Raw genomic sequence first — 18,652 nt, 5'->3', positions numbered from 1 at the left:
CTTTGTGCAGCCACAGATAAAAATTTAAACTAAATTTATACTTTATGGCTACTTGTTGCAGGTGCAGCTCATGCTGATAAGAGTGCATGAACTTTTCTGCAAAGCATACTTTTTTGTCATCTTAGTTGTATCTGTTCAAGAGCATTTGAATGATACGTACATCATTTTTTCTGAAGTGCTTTGGTGAGTTTAAGTTGGGAGTTCATCCTTGTCTTGAAAAACTTGACCATGGAGCTGTGGAAGGCCAAACAGTGCAGGATCTGGAGGGTTTCCATGAGATAAAGGAGTTGAAAGAAGAATGAAAGCCAGGATTTTGGCCTGGGGACACTCCATGTGATATTTGAACCTGAAGATGAAAGTGTATTTTCTTTGCATACTGCTGTCTTGAGATTTGGGATTTTAAATTTTCTCTTTTGAAAGAGTGAAACTTCCCTGGCAGTACTGATGCCTATAGCAGGCTTTCTTTCTTGGAAAAAGATGCTTGATGACTGGTAAATGTGCAGATAAACTGTGGCAAATGGGAAAAGCTGAGCAAATAAGCACAGCAGTTTTACATTTTAAGAGATATTTTGCTTTAATGAGTTTTAATGTGATAACAAAATCTTGACATGGAGCTGCTTTTAAATCTGGATTTTTTTTTTCTTTTTCTAGCATTGGTTGGACCATTCTAAATTCATTAAGAAACAGATAAAAAGTAAGTACCATGTCTCTGCGTATTTCCTTAAGAGTTTGGAGTATTTTAACACAGTTGTGTAAATATGACCTTTAACAGATTGAATATTTCTTAGAAAATAGATTTAATTTAATGGTTAATTGGCTGGCACAGATGTGAAAATGCAAGTTCGCATATAAAGAATAGATCAGTCTTCTGTACCCTCGTTAAATATGTCCTGTTTCTTTGAGGCAGAGTAGGTTGCCAGGTAATTTCAGTGTGCTCTGTGAAAGCAGGTTGCCTGGACACAGATCTCAGTATCTGTCACTGCTTGTGATCCAAAACAGGCTTTGTGATTTATTTATTTATTTTCCCTTCCAAGGAGTAAATGGAAAATATTTTATTCTATAGATTTCACCATCTTTTTGTACATTTTATTAAAACTAGCAGAAATACGTGGCTTTTTTTCAAAGGGAGTTTTGAGTGGAAGGGTTGAGTTTAGATTTCCTCATTGAGTTTTCTGTGGCTAAGGTGGGCAAGTTGTTCCTGCAGCTCTAGCAATTCAGTTGCAGGCTTGGGCAGTACAGGGCAGTACTAACCTGTTTTGTTAATAACTCTTGTAGACGACAGCCATAGGCCAACTGATAATACTGCTTCTATGAAATTAAAATATGGTGTTTTTCAAGGAGGTTGTGGGTTTTGTAAACGGGTAAACAGTCTTGATTCTTCAGTGATGCTTCACCTTTCTCTCTAACAAGCATCAAAATAAGCAGAACATTTCTGAAACTCATGAAGCTTTTCTTCAAAGGCCTTTAAAAGACAGTTTGATTTCACTCCACGCTGGGGCGTCAGTCTGCTAGAATATATTGTAAAGATACTTGCTATGGGCAATTTTTTGTTGGTTGGCCTTCTCTTGCTGTTCATAGAATTGTGAACAGCTTTACCTTAAGTGGCAAAGTGATTTCAAGGTGCACTTCCTGTAATTTCTTCGTACTTTTCCTGATCTTTCTTTAAATGTAGAGAATCTACAATTTTGTAACACCTCCAAGCAGTTAAGGTGCAGTTTTGTCTGTGCATAATCTTGAAAGTCCCTGTATTTAAAGCAGATTGTCTAAACCCTGGTCTGAGGAACCCCTGAAGAGTAAAGCAACTTGAGGAGTGTTGTAAAGATGTGTCTCACAACAGAATACATTTCATTACCTTTCGTTCAGTGGGTGCTTTGGGAAGAGTTCCGCTTTCGGGACAGATGTTACTTAGTGCTCTTTTTTGCCCCCTGACTGTGGGCAGGTAAGAGTCATTATCCTGCTGATGCTGATTTACCAGTGGTGCCCAAATGTCAGCCTGGTGTACTGTAACCTATGTCTTCTTGGAACTATCCTTGGAGACAAAATCAAAGATTTAATAATCAGAGTTTTTGCATCAAGTCTTTTACAAAAGTAAATCATTAGTCGGCACATATATGCCATGTTGATATACTGCTACTACAGAACTAGGTGAAAAATAGTCATTTTTCCAGCACTTAAGATAATTGCAGACTGTGGTCCTACCAGATGAGGTTTAGGCAGATAAGAATGGATTGGGTAGTCTCATATTAGTAGGGTAACATTTTATTATTTACGTCTACGCAGAAAATCAGAACTAGTGTCTGCCTTCTGGCATAGGAAATGATGATGCTTGCATCTTCACTTCATGTAATTTCCTAGCTTTCTGTGTTTCTTAAGGCTGTGTGTGTTTCAGAATCATTTTCAGCAGTTTTCACCTCATTTCTCTTACTTTTTCTCCTTCAATTGTATCCATTTAATGAAAACAGATCTATTGGGTTTTTTTTAATTGTTTGTACCTTGTAGCAAGAAGCATGGCTCTCTCCCTCTCATTCCCTCCAATTTCCCCCACCCCTCAGAAGTGTATATGAAATTTAACACTGAACAAAAATGTGTTTTCCAAATGTATTGTTTTTGTTTTTTTTTATTAAGTAATGATTAAGGTATCTTAAGGTGTGGTAGGCATCTACATTTCTGTAATTAGCATTGCATGTCTTTTAAAATTTTACCACATTAAATACTTGGTTCTCTTTTCTGAAGAATTTAAAAGCATACTCATTTTGGGTTTCTTTGGTTGTGGGGTGGTGGTGGTTGTTCAGCTTTAGAAAAACTTCAGTAGCGTAAACTTTTGTTTTTTTTTTCTCCTTTTAAAATCTCTGCATATACAGTTGGACCTCCGTACACGTTGCATTTTCGAATTAAATACTATTCATCAGAACCGAACAACCTTCATGAGGAGTTTACAAGGTAGGTTCTATGCATGGTTCGATGAGTGACTGGCAGAAGGGTAAATTAGGTATCTGAAATACATGGGAGTCTATTAAGGCAGCAATTTGAGCTTTCTTACCAAGAGTGGTCATTTTGTCTGACTTCCTGGCTGTTCTGCTATTAGAGAGATGTCTTCTTTTTTTTTATTTGCTGCCAAAATACATCTGAGGACCCCTCCAAGTATCTTGTGATTTATTTAAGTCTGAGCAAGTCTGAGGTTAGTAAAGAAAAGTGAAATAGATGACTTGAGTTGGCTGGTTGGCTGGTTGAATCACTTTCCCACAAATTCTTTGTGGGGCAGAAGGTATATGAAGTCTACATTGTGTAAAGATTTTTTAAAATAGGTAGCGATCTTTTGTTTTGATCTCATGGGCTGTTTTCTTGGCCATGAGAGTTATCGCTTGCTTGGTTCATAGCATTCTGGGGTGATCTAGAGGATACTCTGAAAACTGGGAAAGGCACAACTGGAGAGAGGGTAGCTGATTTTGTAGCTGATTTCTTTGTCTTCTTTCTATGGTAATCATCTTTCTTAATGTTCCTTTATAATCTTTAATTCTTTTTCTCACGCTGGGGGCACTTTCAATAGCTTCTACTTTTCTTGGCAAAAATTACCATCGTTCCAATCAGACTAAGATGTGTAAAGATTGTTGATTGTTGATGTTTAGTTCATGTGCCTGCGATGTTTATATGAAACTCAGGTCTACAGGCCTAAATCTGTTGTCTCCTTTCCTGTCTGCTCTATCAACCATGTTCTTTTTCCGCTGTCTCAGACAAGAAGATCAAAGAGCTAATCATCACCACCTTATTATGAGACTGCAATGTAGGCCCTAGTATGCATTATCAATTTAGTGCAGCAGTATTAATCCAATAGAAGGGCGTATTCATATATCGTTACATAATTAACTCATAGTACTCCCTGCCGGTTACATAATTGAGTATAAGATCTTTGTTCAAAAACCAAGATGACTTTTAGGCCTCTCTAATGAGAAAATGCAGTTAAGTTAGTAGGAATAATATGTATTTTCTCAAAATTGATATGTCTTCATATATCAGGGTACATCTGACAAGTATTACATTTCCCCTGCAGTCAAATTATCCCATTACTGTCTACCACAAGATTTCTTTCATAATCCTCTGGAGCATATGATCCTAGTCACTGTGAGATGTGGGTTTCGGAGCTATGTGATCACTGCTGTGATCAAGTAAGACATTTCCTCTGCAAGTATTAACCTCTGCTGCTCTGTGATCTAATTATTACTGAAAGTTGTAGCATTTCTGAAGACTGTTTTAATTAGACCAGCACTTCAATTAGCTAAATTTTCAGTGCAATGATTATTTTTTTTAATTATAAATTTGACAGAAAACCATAGTGAAACTGTGGAAGAAAAATGAAAATGAGTTGAAGATTGATTTTACTGTTCATTCACATTGGGGAAGAAGTAATTTTGGGCGCTGGTTTTCTTAATTATTATTTTTTTTTAAGAATCCTTATGTTGGTTGGCTCATATTTTCTGTGTACCACGTGGAGTAAAAAGTAAAGATTAACAACTGTATACTCAGAATTATTCCAAGCCGGAGTAAGAGGAGGAGGAAAAATGTTCATTACCAATAATCATAAATGGCCTGGTTGGAGAGGGAGAGGAGTTGCTGAAGATTCCTTGTGCAGACTGGTTTTTCAATAGGCACCAGTTCCTAGTGAAGCTGTAAACATCACATTTTCATAATTAGCACGGTAATGGAGAAGTGTTGAAACCCTTCACCCACTCTGTCCTTTTCTGATTTGAAAACGCAACTGAAGCCCAGTGCATTTTGGAAGACATCTGTTGTCACTTTTGCGGGACCTTGATTAAGTTAACATTGAAAAACAACAGAGGAACGTGTCTGTACATGTGTTTTGTGGAGAATTTTAAGGTATTCTGCTGATTTGGAATATCAATAATTGAAATGCAAATGCTTGTCAGTTGGCATGCAGAAGCAAAAGTAAGCCATCCCCAGCAGTACAGAGCTGCAGTGCTCTATAGGCAAGTTGGCACTGAGAGAACTACTGCTCAGATTTTTATTGCAAAATTAGATGAGTTCATAGGATTGAGAATCATCAGGGAAAAAAAATAAGAGCAGGAAACATACTTGTCTGTCTTTAATCTGTGTGTGCACATATCCAGATTTCATTGGCAAGTCAGATATTAGCCAAATATGTGAATTAGACGTGTGACATGGAACTAATGTGAATAAATCTCACTTTACATCAAGAAGTATTTTTAATCTTACTTTTCAGTTTTATCCTCCTTCCTGATTCCAGCTGCACGTTCTTCATCACCTTAACAGCACGTCTCCCGTGAGGCAAAGCATGTTGTCTTTCTAGCATCTTTTATGAAGATAGGTTTGCATCTGCTTGGTTGACTGTCAGCAGTGCTTCATGCTCTCTTCTCTTGATTCACTCATGGCAAGCTCCACCCCTCAGTTTCCAGTGCGGTGCAGAGCCTGCTTGTGCCATCCTGTCCTGTACAGAGTTCTTGCATGGCCTGAAGCACTTCTGCATGCCTCATACCTAAGCTCTGAGTGGCTGTGAAACATGAAGCATGCCTAGAGCTGAAGATTAACAGGAGCTTAAAAAACTGCTGTTCGCAGGCTGTAAATACCTACTTATAACATAAATAAATGTGTGGGCTCTGTGGAATTCACATTTCTCTTATTCAGAACTTTTCTAGTATTTAAAGTGAAAGTGCAGTCTGAACTTTTCCTTTTGCTCTGCTTGAACTTCTTCCATGTTCTGTATCTCTTACTGAGGAGGTAGCACTGAAAGTCTGGCCGTTGTTTGTGTCCCATAGTTCTGAGTTTGCCTGAATTGGGCAACACCTAGTTCAGAAAAATGTCAGTGTGTCGATAAGTTTTAGATAGCCCTGTTGTGTGCTCAGAGTGGGGCAGTGTTTCATTGCTACCTAAACAGAGTTGCCTTGAACAGTGTCCTGGGTGCAAGCAGTAGGTGAAGAATGGTCACTACTTTCTGATTATGGTGAAAGTTAGGGGAACTTTGAAGGTGGTAAGGTACATCCAAGTGACCCCAAAGACCCTTTTCATTTAAGAGAAAATAAAGTGTCTATTTAAGTGACTGTTATCTATAAGTGACTATTTAGTGAGTTGGGATATTTTTCCTGACTCTGGTGCTGGAAAGACTGCACTGGGATTTTACTTTTGACTTTGTGTTTTTATTTGTCAGGTACCTGTTTGTATTACAGCTCCGACAAGACATTCTTTCAGGGAAGTAAGTACCTTTCTGCTGTTGCAGCTGTAATGTGAAATATTTATCTCTTAGTGATCCTTTAGTTAATCTCTTGGTGATTTGAATTTTTTCTTTAACTGTTTGATCTTTCTTGTTCTTCGTGGTGTTCTTGCACAGGTTGTAAACAAGGTGTGGAGATCCATATGCATTTCCTCCTTTAGAATACAGAAACATATAACATGTGCATTATGACTATATTACTGAAAAATAAAATGGGTAAAAACCTTTTAGGGATTGACTAGCGTACAGAAATATATGAAGAGGACAAAGCCTGTCCTGACTTCTGTGTCTTTAGCTTGCCATATTTTTCAGTCTGACAAGTAACAAGAGGAAGAAAAGATGAAGTGCAACACTCCTTGTGCAAGAGAAGTCTTCTAAAAAAATTTTTGTATGCTTACAGTCGCACCCTGGCCAATAAATTCATATCTGATCTATATTGTTTTTAATTAAAAAATAATAAAAACAACATGGTTGCCTTTTATTAGTTCAAGCTTGCTTTATGATTGATCATATGTGTTTCATCCTATTGAGAATGTACTAAATGAGAGAATAATCACATGCAAGTAAAATTAATCTTAGATTATCTATATCACTAGTGGTTTGTGGTTTCAGTGTTCTAGTGAAAGTTAATGTGTTCAATTCATCTCTGAGTACCTTTAAGTAGCAAGAAGTCATGGAAAATTAAAATACATTATTTTTATAGCTTGTTTTTTTGTTTGTTTCTTTTGTTTTTAAGACTGAAATGCCCTTATGAAACAGCTGTTGAACTAGCAGCTCTGTGTCTTCAAGGTATGCAGTCTTTTCTAAGTCTTAACATATTTAAACATTTGTCTTAACATATTTAAAACACTTGCTGGTTTTCTTTTCAGTCTTTGTTACTAATGAGTTTTCACTGACAACATTTTGATGGCGTTCCTTTACTTGAGGAGAAGAATTTCAGGGGCAGCTCTTTAGTGCATTCTTTCAGTTCAGAACTTCTGAGCTCTGTTAGCCCAGGTTAGCACGTCTTGGGGAAATAGCCTCAAAGGCATGAGCAAAGATTTCATGGAAACTTGGTGAGTTTGAGCAGGGAGTTAGAAACTCAAATAGTTTCCTAGCGGTGGAGAAGATGTGGTGTGTGCATAGTGTTGTTACCTGTTCAACCTGAAGAGAAGCTGGCCTGTCAGCATACACTTTATGGTATGCTGGTCCTTGCAGGTCTGGTCTTGAACATGGGCTTCCTATTGCCTGACCAGTACTTAAAAGAAGTCCTCTGCAGTATGTGGAGCAGGCGATGGTTATAGCACAAGGGAGGGAATGGCGCATACTGAAGAAGAGAGAGTATTATGGAAGGGGTAAGAACTAAAATTACTCCTGTGACAGAAGCAAGGACTACAAGATTTTTTTCCTACAGTAGTGAAACATTTTTACAAATACTCTGTTTCTGGTTATTTGTTATGCAGATAGAGAGGAAACTTGCATAATGAAACTCAGAATTCATTTTTTTCTAAAATAAAGTGTTGTGATCTGGATCATTCTAGGCTTATAGGCAGCAAAATGAATTGAAGTGAAAAATACTGTTCTTGTACTGCTGGTGGCTGGCAATGACATAGGGAGTTCTGAGGCAGAGCCTCTTAGTTTCATACAGCAATGAAGGTAACTCACTGGTTCTAGACGGACTCAACAGTTAAAACTGGGAATTCATTTCCAGACAGCAATAGGTGTAAATCTTACTCCAGTGGCTTATGTCTTGATTTCCATTTGAACCTGTCTGGGACAGCTCTGATTGATAGGTGTGCAAAGAAGTACTGCAGGCAAACTCTGTGTGTGTTTTTAAGATGGAGAAAATCTGGCAGCCCATGTTTGATTTACTGCTTCCATTTTCACAGATAAAAACAATGGTAAACTCACCCCTGGTCTAAGCAAGGAGAACCAAGCAAAGAATAAATAGCTTGATGCCTCAACATTTTGGGTAGTAATTATCACCTGTGATTACTATGTAAATGTAATAAAGAGCCATTAATCATTCATTTGTGGAATATAGGTATTTATAATGTCTCTAATTAGGCATCAAAACTAATACTTCTTGGCACTGTTTGTGGGAACGTACCTAAATTTTGTTGGTGTTTTTATACTTTTCTGCTGTTTGTTTTCTCTATTTCAACATCATTGCAATACATTTCTCTGAAAATATTTTAGCTATTGCAACAAACTTATTTTCTCTGCTGGCATATGCTATAATTAACATTTCTGTGTAACATGTATTACGTTTTTATCGATATTGGAAGCTTTTAATTAGGCAGAATAGTTTAAAGAAATGTCAAGTGGTTATTCTGTCCTCCTAGGTTACCCTTACTATAAAAAAATCTGATCTTCTCTTAGTGTGGCTTTCCTTAAATTGAGGAAAAAGCTAAAAAGCTATTTAGAAATTGGAGCCCTAAACTCTCTGAAAGAAAGGCTTTTTCTCTTTATGGGACAGCTTTGAACTTCATTACATTTTCTTCATAAAGGAGATCGTTCTGTTACTTTAGTTCTTTCTTTGTCTCAAACAACAGCTTCATAGGTTGCTGTATGAACCATTTTTCAAACATAAATTGTTTTGTTGCCTATCCTGTGAAGGAATTCTCTACAAGACAATGTCAGTTTGCAGTATGGCATAATTTGTGAAGCAGATTCATACTCGCATGCTTCACTTAATCACAGAATCACCAAAGTTGGAAAAGACCTTCAAGATCATCCAGTCCAACCATCCACCATGGTACTCACGAGTACCATGGTACTCACTAAACCATGTCCCTCAACACAAAATCCTAACGTTCCTTGAAATTCTCCACAGTCGGTGATTCCACCACCTCCCTGGGCAGCCCATTCCAGGGCTATATATGGTTATCCACATAGCAATTATAGTCAAAGAAACTTGAATCATCCTTGGTAGAATAAGTTTCTAACTACCTCATTAGTCATGAATGGTTTTTGTATTTAAGCACATCTACTTCAGAAAGTACTAAATAAACTCCAAGGAGAACATTTTCTCGCACCTCCAGTTTTCAATTTAAATTTGAAAGACCCCCAGTTCCCCCAGCCTTTGCTGGGGCAGGCTTTCCAATTCTTTGATCATCTTATTCATTGTTCTTTGGATCTTCTCCAGCCTGTCCGTATCTTTTTTTGTATAGTGGGGACAAAAATAGAGCACAGTGTTCTAGGTGTGGCCTGATAAATGTTGAGTAGAGCTTGGTAATCGCTCCCTTATCTCTGCTGGTGATGCCTTCTGCTGATGCAACCCAAAATCTTGTTGACTTTATTTACTCTATCAGCGTTCTATTCAGTCACTGAATTTATCACCCACCAGGACCTCCAGAGCCAGACAGGCTTTTGCTAGCTAGTTTTTGTTATTTTGTTTGTTTGGTTGGTTTTCCCCCTAAAGTCCTCCTTACCAATGTGTTTATTGTAGTTCCCCTCTTACATTCTGGAGACTGGAGTGCCAGTATTTCTTAGCAACAACTGTTAAATAGGCTCCCAAATTAGATGAAACAGCAGCAGAACAAAGGTATCTCTGTTGAAGATGTACAGCTAAGAATATTGTAGCTTACCATTGCAGAATACTGTTGAAGGGAAAAAAAAAAAAAAAAAAAGAAAAAAAAAAGAAAAAAAAAAGAAAAAAAAATTCTGCAAGACAGTAGTTAACAGATTGCATTTTGAAAGTAACTTATTATGTTTTAATATAACCTGCTTGGCATCTTTGAAGACTGGGAGTGAATTAATGATTTATGAATCTTGATTATGAATTTTTGCAGCAGTTATGTGTAAAACTGCCCTGAAGCAACAAAACTGTTTCCTTCAAAAGCTTTCATTTTCCTCTATCTTTTCCCTTGTAGAAGTAACAGTAAAGAGACACTGACTTCCAAAGCACTGGTTTGGAATCACAACACATGCAGGTGACACAGTAATTACAGGCTGAGGGAGCTGGGCTTGTTCAGCCTGTAAAAGAGAAGGCTGTGGGGTGACCTCATTGCAGCCTTACAGTACTTAAAGGAAGACTATAAAAAGGTGGGGAGTCAACTCTTTCAAAGGGTAGATAATGGCAGGACAAGGGAAGATGGTTTAAAGTTGAAAGAGAGAAGATTTAGGTTGAAATTCTTTACTATGAGAGTGGTGAGGTGCTGGAACAGGCTGCCTAGAGAGGTTGTGGATGCCCCATCCCTAGAGGTGTTCAAGGCCAGATTGGATGGGGCTCTGGGCAGCCTGGTCTAGTATTAAATGTGGAGTTTGGTGGCCCTGCATGTGGCAGAGAGGTTGGAGCTTCATAGTCCTTAAGGTCCGTTCCAACCCGGGCCATTTTGTGATTCTGTGATTCCATGCTGAAAAATACATTTACTGTTGATGTTTGTGTCTCAGACCTGAAGCAGTGACATTGCAGCCTCTTTATGTACCTTACAGGTTCTAGGAGCAAAACTTACCTTACACTTGCATTTCTTGCTGAGCTCAGTAGAGTTTACAAGTGTGCAGCTCCTAGAAAAAATTGTAGCAGTTCCTAAATAAATGAACAGGAAGTGATACTTCAGTTATGTTGATGCTTCACCATTTCTTTCCTTAAAAAATAGCTTAATTTGAATATTACACCATCATGATGATATAAAGCAAACAGACTAAAACTTTGTCACTGATTTCTTGAGACTAGATATTATCTTACTGTTTGGACTCCTACAGTAATGTAAGAAAGTAAGTTATAGAATGTCTTGGAATGAAAAGTATGACCTCATTATAGTGAGAAAAGACTTCAAAGTAACCTCCTCTGAAATAGTAGTTATTTAATAGTATAGTTATATAGTAAGTTATATAATAGTAGTATTGATATTTTGATTTTATGAGAAACTTAATTGCCTTTAAGTACTTCAAAATCCAGAGAAATGGCTGCAGCTCTTAAATGTTAGAAAGTGTTTTGATTTTAGATGGCTTTTTGTTTGTTTTTAATTTACAGCATCAGCAGAAGCATATTCTTGTACAACGTATGGTGATCTTTGTTTTTAACTTTCCAAACGATTAATTTCAGCTGAACTGGGAGAGTGTGAACACCCAGAGCACACACCAGAACTTGTGTCTGAATTCCGATTTGCACCAAACCAGACTGAAGCAATGGAATTTGACATCTTCCAGAAATGGAAGGAGTGCAGGTAGGGTACTTGTGTGGGAATGGCATCAAGCAATAGGTTTTGTTTTCCTTTCTTCCAAAGTCAACTATGTCAGTAAGTGCCCCCTTAGCAAACATAAAGAAGCAACTGTACTTGAGAATTGAAACTGTATGCTAGACAGAAACCTCTTCCCCATCCTCAGAAATAGATTCAGCTTATAGAAGGTTGGTGGAGTGTATGCTGTCTGATTCTGGTTTGTTTTTTTTTTTTAATTTGGTACTGTCAGAAACAATTCTCTTTCATGCATGCACTCTCAAAGTTTTGTGTTCAGGGTAGTTCTAAAAACTTTTTCTTTCTTTTAATAAATACAGTACATCTTGGTAAACGTTAGCTGAATTCTCCTGCGTATTGGCAATTGTAAACCTTTTTAAGTTTTTATCACTCTGATTAATTTTCATTTAAAGGGAATAGGGTAAAAGCATAAGCCAAGTTTGAAATTCCTTTAATGTCAGTAAGATTGAGTGTTCAAAGACAAGGGGGTAGGGAAAAGAAATTTATTTCCAAAACAGGAAAAAATTTTGTACTGTAATCTAAAATAATCTTTATGTTCTTAGGGGAAAGAGTCCAGCACAGGCTGAACTGTGCTACTTGAACAAAGCCAAATGGCTAGAAATGTACGGTGTAGATATGCATGTAGTTAAGGTAAGGTACATGTTGTACTTTGTTTTATTAAGATGGGGTCAGAAGATTAAAGGGAGGTGCTGTCTCAGACAAAACATAGTAAACTCTGGGAATGTAACTTAATTTAATATACTGTCAATTAATGCAAACTTTTAATTACCAGTTTGGTTACTGAGGAGAAAAAAAGAAGACAATAAAGCAAGCATTGATAGAAACACCATCACCTTCCCTCCCCATTCCTTAGGCTTAGCATATCCTTCAGTCTAGCATATCTTCTCCCCTCTTCCTAGTGTCAACTCCCCTTGTTTTCCCTGCAGGTTATAGTGAGTCCGTCCCAGTTCAGGTCACAAGGTTGGGATCATCTGTATAACAGTTTCTTTGTGATGCTTCCTGCTTCTTCCTCATTCTCCACTGCTGATGTATGCTTGCTGCTGTGAGGGTTGCCCACAGACTTTCATTACCTCAGGGCCATCCCTTGGAGGGGATTGGTCTAGATGATCTCCAGGAATCTCTTCCAACCCCTAATTCTGTGACTGTGTGTGACTCTAACCTGGGATGCGTTCTCTGTGAGCTGCAGTCCATTAGGGCTGTCCCTCGTCCCGTGTGGAGTATCCATAGGCCATGGTGCCTCAAGGTTGTCCTTGTCCTCGTGTGGCCACAGTCCCTCATAGTTGTCACTGTCTCGCTAAGAGATGTCCAGAGGCTATGACCTGTCAGAAGTTCCCTCTCCTGTGTGGTCAGGCTCTTCCAAAGAGTGCATCTTGAGCCTAGTCTCTTTCCACATGACTTATCCAGTGTTCATGATTTTTTTTTTCTTTTGTATCTACTTCTCCTGGCAGCTATTGCTTGCTCTTAAATAAGTGCATTTAAAAGCTCCTTAGGTGTTGTGTTTGAGCTTCTCAGGTATCAAAGCTGCCTGAGACAGCATATGGCCTCCTCCCACAAAGGGTGCTCTGCAGCCCTCGATGCCAGAACCCTTTGATTTACACCCACTACAGTTGCATATTCTTATTCTCTGTAATGATAACAGATGCAAACCTTGTTGTATAGATTAAAACCAATGGATTTTGATACAGTGTGTATAAGATTTATGCTACTAATTGCACATTAATTATTGGTTCTGTGCTTGCTTGTAGGGAAGAGACGGTTGTGAATATGCTCTTGGACTGACACCAACGGGCATATTGATCTTTGAAGGAGCAAATAAAATAGGCTTATTCTTTTGGTAATCTGCTTTTCTTTTATATAAATATACATATATTTCTTTTGTTAAAATGCTGAAATCTATCTGCTTTCCTGTGTTTTGTAATGCAGATTGAATCTACCAGTTTAAAATAGGTCCAAAGGTAAAATGGTTTGGTTGGAAGTACTGGTGGCAAATGTGGTTTTAAAAATAAATAAATAAATAAATTATTGAAATATTGCTACATTTCCAGGGAATCATAATAAAATCATAACCAAAAGTATAATTTCTGAAGTGTTTTGGGATTGCAAATCCCTGATATGATATATTTTGGGGAATTGTCCTAGAGTACAAAATACAGTTTTTCCATTAATTTTCTGTTTGCTTCCTATACGTTCAGGCCTAAAATCACAAAAATGGACTTTAAAAAGAGCAAACTAACACTAGTGGTCGTGGAAGATGACGAACAGGTAACTTTCTGCCCTTTCTTTGGCCTGGTCCAACAACGTGCAGAGTGTGTTTTGACTGAAAAGAGCACAAGAGGCTCAGCACAGTGTTGGATTGGGCTGTATTTTTTGCCATGGACAATAATTAATATCATGCATGCCAACTTCTAAAGCTTTTGTTTCTGCATTTAGGGCAGAGAGCAAGAGCACACATTTGTTTTCCGGTTAGACAGTGCCAAAACGTGCAAACATTTGTGGAAATGTGCAGTGGAACATCATGCTTTCTTCAGACTGCGAGCCCCAGCAAACAGTAAATCTAGTAGATCTGACTTCATAAGGCTGGGATCACGCTTCAGATTCAGGTATTTAGTGAAGTAACAGCAAGATACTAGTTTTACAGAGGAGGAGATACAGCATTCAGCAAAAGACAGCAGTTAACTTTATTTTTGTATTTCAAGTGGACGGACAGAGTATCAAGCAACACATGGGACAAGATTGCGCAGAACTAGTACGTTTGAAAGACGGCCCAGCAAGCGATATCCTTCTCGAAGGCATTCGACGTTTAAAGGCAAGTGTATGTGTGGTCACTGAACTGTTCATGCAGTAGTTGCTGTCTGGAACAGAATGAGCTGATATTCCCTTGGGATGTCTTTGGATTCCTATGTATTCCTGGAACATGAACCTCAGGTCCATTAAAAGTCTTTGTGGAATTACAGGCGAACTTTTATTTCCACCTTCTCCTGTACCAAGGGGGGAAAAGGACAGCAAGTAGGCATGCTCTCTAGAAGCTGTAAGCCCCCACCTCCCTTCTTCATCTCTCATTTACAGACATGCACTGTATTTATGAGATATTTACTCTCATATATCAAATAATACTTATGTGATAAGTATGGATGGTTTCTTAAGTGGAAGGTAAGATTATTTTAAACGTTTTGTAACAGAGGGATCTGTCAGGCCTTGCATTGCAGTGTTTCCATACAATGGCTTATGTCTGTGAGGTGGGATGAAGAGAGAGTGTGGCTTATGATCGTTCCAGTTCTCTGTGCGTAGCAGCTGGGCAGAACTTCTGCCTTACCCAGATGATCTCCATCCTGAGATGGTGACAGAATGTTTAAGTTCGTGCAGTAACTCGTTTTAGATTATTCTGTCACACATCTCTTTTCCTTGTCGTAGCCCACAAGTATTGGATTCTGTCCTAGCTCAGTCACTCTGCTTGTACTTTTACAGTGTCTGATTAAGTCTGTAATCCACTTTCTGCATTCAGCACAGTCACGGACTTTCAGTTATTTCAATTAGCGGTTTTTCATTGCTCTTTCTGAAAATACGGTATGCCAGGAAAAAGAAATAATACATCCCAGCTATTCTATTGGCTTCTTCACCATTTGTCTTCACCTGTCCAAAGCATGGTCCAAGATTTTGTTCCTGAAGATTGATTGATGTTTCCCCGTATTCCTGGCTGGTAGCTTATTTTTCATTGTAGTAACACACAGTTTGTTACCAACTTCAAGAATACTTTGAACTCTGAGATGCAAAATCATTATGGAAAGTAGCTTTTGATTTCCAAAGGACTCAATGTTACTGACGTAGTAGCTATAGTAAATGGAGAGAACTGGTGATCTGGTTGTGCCGAACTTGCTCTGCCTGAAGTCCTTCCTTCTGGCTGCTGGGGAAGAATAGTCTTCTGCAGTTATCTTTGATGGATCTTGACTCTCGCAGAAACAAAGGGAAATTTGTGTCTGCCTCATACAGGACTGTGCTTAGATTATGACACGTTTGTACAGATGTCTGTACAAGGATTCACTTTAGCAGTGGTATAACACCCCAATGATGATAACTGTAAAATGACTGATGTTTCACTGGTCTAATGGTGTGTTTTTTTGTTTGTTTTTAAGCAAACAATCCTGTGAAAGCAGCACAACTGTGGTAAGTGATTCTTCAAGTTCTCTCTACCTATCAGTAACTGTTGTAAGTTAAGGGATCCTGAAGAGCAGTTCTGCACCAAGATTTGTTGACTCTCATTCTCTGGTGTAGGAAAAATTGCTTGGGAATCTGTCATTATGCCACACCAGATTCTCCCTGGGGACAGACTGTGAGACTTTGTGCTTTCATTTTTAAGATGTTTCTGTTTGAGATCAGATTAAAATAAAGCATATTTCCTTTCTGCTCATTGCTGTTATTCTAATTCATCTAGCATTTTTTGTTCTTGTTGCTGTGGTTTATATCCTGAATAAACTACTGATGTCCTAATTTTACTTCACTGTAGTACTTCCTTGAAGAGTAGAGCCCAGAGGTATAGGAAATTGCTATGTGGATATTTTTATAAAAAGTACTAACTTGTTTGTGCAAGTAAACTGTTTTGACTGTGCAACTGAATGAATTGCAAATAAGAATAATGTTTCCTCAGTTGCTCAGAATCCTTATTCTTATAGCTGACTGCGCTTAAGCAGACTTTGTTGGATTCTAACAGGAACAGGTCTTCCATTGGACACTTATAGAATGAGGCCTATCGTGTTTTAAGAAAATGAATTTTTCTGTGTACCTTTGGGTTTTGTCAGTATTTATTACATAAAAGCTTTTTTTTTTTTTTCTTCTCCTTCAGTGCTAAAAATACTCCTGAAGTCCACAACTACCAGGTAAGCATAAATATTGTTGAGGGAAGTATTTACTTCTAAAGTGCTCTTACTTAGTGGCAAATAATTTCTCTGGTCTATAATTATGACAATTGCTTTTCTCCCTTTCCTTCCACTGGAGTGGGTTCATAAATTTGCAGCGTTAGATTGGGAGTTCCGGATAAAGTGAAGGGACTTTTCTATCTTGCTTCCCTTGTCTTTTTGGATACTCTGCATGCTGAATACACTCAGTTTGTCATCCTCTTTTGTTTTCCTTCCTGTGAGATCACAGGTTAAGGACTGTGGGACTGTGTATGATGCACTCTTGCAGACTGCTTTGTGAGCAGCACTTTTGTGTAGAACAGTATCTGACAATAGAGGAGCTCTCACAAGTTCAAAGCTGTGATTATCTCCTCCATAACAACACTTGATGAGTTCATTGCTGGTCAGATGTTTGTGCTGGTGTTTTTCTGTGTGTGTGTTTTATTGTTGTTGATTGTTCTTTTGTATTTTTTTAAACAACCTCCTTTGTAAGCTTTGATGGAAAAACCTTACCTAGTCTTTATCTGCAATAATAATCCATACTACTGAGAAAGCAAGGCATGCTTTCGTTCAAACTGAGTGCGTGCATGAGAATGGAATGCTTGTTTTTATTAAAAGCCTCACCAGTGATTTTATTTCATTGTTTCTCTTTAAGACTTCATGGGTATGAGAGAGAAATGCTGTCGCCAATGATAGGTGACCTTCTGAAGGCATCCACTGTAATAACCTTTCTCACTCTCCACCTTTGATTAAAGCTGGGCATACTGATGTGTTTTCTATGAGAAGCACTGGTTGTGCCAGGTTGTCGCTCAAATAGAAAACCAATTTTCTTTGCATTTGTCCATGAGTATGTCCTAATAAGCAAGCTTATCATTAAGAGGTCTTGTACGTGTGCTAAATGGCATGGAAGAAGGTCTGAAAGAGTGGATTTTTTAGGGCTCACAGCTAGCATATTCCTCATGATTCCAGAAAAAAATAGGAAGTTGAAATTATCAAGGAGTTTTTACATGGTTTTACTAACCAGGTTTAATGTTTTCACTTGCAGCCACAGTATCATCCTAATATACATCCTGCTCAGCCACACTGGCACCCACATACACCTGTGAATGTAAGGTAAGCAACCTTCATGGAAAAGATTACTTCTTTCTTAATCTATCAGTATGAAGCTTTGGTGGACATATCAGGTGATTTTTTGCGTGTGAAAAGCAAATAGGAATTAGAAATATAAATGAGTGAACAGCTTCTTGCATTACAGAACTTCTTTTTTTCATTTTTTGCTGAAATATACATGGAAAAATAATGTGTACATGGAATAATATCGGACTCTCTACTGAAACTAGTTCAGTTATTTTAGAACTTTGAATTTCTTAGAACTATATCACAAAAATATTCCTGTTGTGTTACCTTGTGCTAATGGAGAAATGAAGTGAAAATAAATTTTGGAAGAAATTCAATTTAGGCTTGAACCATCTTGGTGGAATGCACAGGTGGAGACACAGCTGATATGTGTCTGTGCACATACACGTGATAAAATTTAGCTGCTATTTTGTCCTAATAAAGAATAACCTTTCTACACTGGGTCAGGATATTTTTGGCAAATAATTACCATCTTGACTGAAAGTACCAACAGCCTAATCTTTACTTCTGTTGATTTTACCTTTTAATTTCTGTATGCTTACATCAGATAGCTAGACTTTGTTCCTGGTGTGGTGGGCTCTGGAAGCGACGAGCTTAAAATGGATAAAAAGACAATTTAGCTTGAGTTCGAATCTGAGAATGTAGGAAAAAGGCAAGTACTTATTAGGCAGAGAAGCAGGCATGCTCATTGTCATCCCAGAATTGCTGGTATGAAACAGTAAAGCATACATGAAAATTACGCCAGAAACAGAAGACTGTTTAAATTGAATAATTAATTTTGCCTGTACTTTGTGTTCAAGATCCTTCCTGGCTTTAGGGTTTTCACGTCCAGACTTTTGTTTGTGATTGTAAATATCCAATATCCAATTTTACGTTACCAAAGAGGAAGTATTGAGAGAAGTTAATAATTTTAGAAGTCATTTGAGGTTTTGCTAATTTTATTTTACTTTTCTTTTTTTAATCCTAAAGATTTCGTCACTCATGATGCGTTTTAAAGCCAAATAGTTAACCTTGGAGCAGAGCAATATTGAAATAAGCACAATAATGCACTATAAAGCGTGCAGACAATCTCCCCCCCTCTCCAACCTCTGCTGCCAGGGTAAAGATTAAGACCAGTGAAATGTGAACAATGACATTTTCATATCTAGGCTTGCAATTCTAAAAGGATACTTAAATACTCTTCTGTAAATTCATTAGAAAAAGTG

At 37.9% G+C, this 18,652-nt stretch overlaps 1 protein-coding gene across 4 annotated transcripts in view; it reads left to right on the top strand.

Moving 5' to 3' along the window:
• Positions 1-18,652, top strand: part of EPB41L4B (erythrocyte membrane protein band 4.1 like 4B) — a 164,814-nt gene that overhangs the window by 66,420 nt on the left and 79,742 nt on the right. For all 4 annotated transcript variants that reach the window (XM_052704243.1, XM_052704242.1, XM_052704241.1 and 1 more), the window contains exons 3-15: positions 652-694; positions 2,862-2,940; positions 6,179-6,223; positions 6,978-7,030; positions 11,271-11,391; positions 11,964-12,051; positions 13,167-13,255; positions 13,614-13,683; positions 13,852-14,021; positions 14,118-14,227; positions 15,552-15,582; positions 16,259-16,292; positions 17,356-17,423. In XM_052704243.1, the coding sequence (XP_052560203.1) occupies positions 652-694; positions 2,862-2,940; positions 6,179-6,223; positions 6,978-7,030; positions 11,271-11,391; positions 11,964-12,051; positions 13,167-13,255; positions 13,614-13,683; positions 13,852-14,021; positions 14,118-14,227; positions 15,552-15,582; positions 16,259-16,292; positions 17,356-17,423 (1,001 nt within the window). The remainder of the gene's footprint in view (positions 1-651; positions 695-2,861; positions 2,941-6,178; positions 6,224-6,977; positions 7,031-11,270; positions 11,392-11,963; positions 12,052-13,166; positions 13,256-13,613; positions 13,684-13,851; positions 14,022-14,117; positions 14,228-15,551; positions 15,583-16,258; positions 16,293-17,355; positions 17,424-18,652) is intronic.

This window comes from Tympanuchus pallidicinctus, unplaced genomic scaffold (assembly GCF_026119805.1).
Source record: "Tympanuchus pallidicinctus isolate F22 unplaced genomic scaffold, pur_lepc_1.0 scaffold5, whole genome shotgun sequence".
NCBI lineage: Eukaryota > Metazoa > Chordata > Aves > Galliformes > Phasianidae > Tympanuchus > Tympanuchus pallidicinctus.
This window is presented reverse-complemented; position numbering and strand designations above follow the sequence as displayed.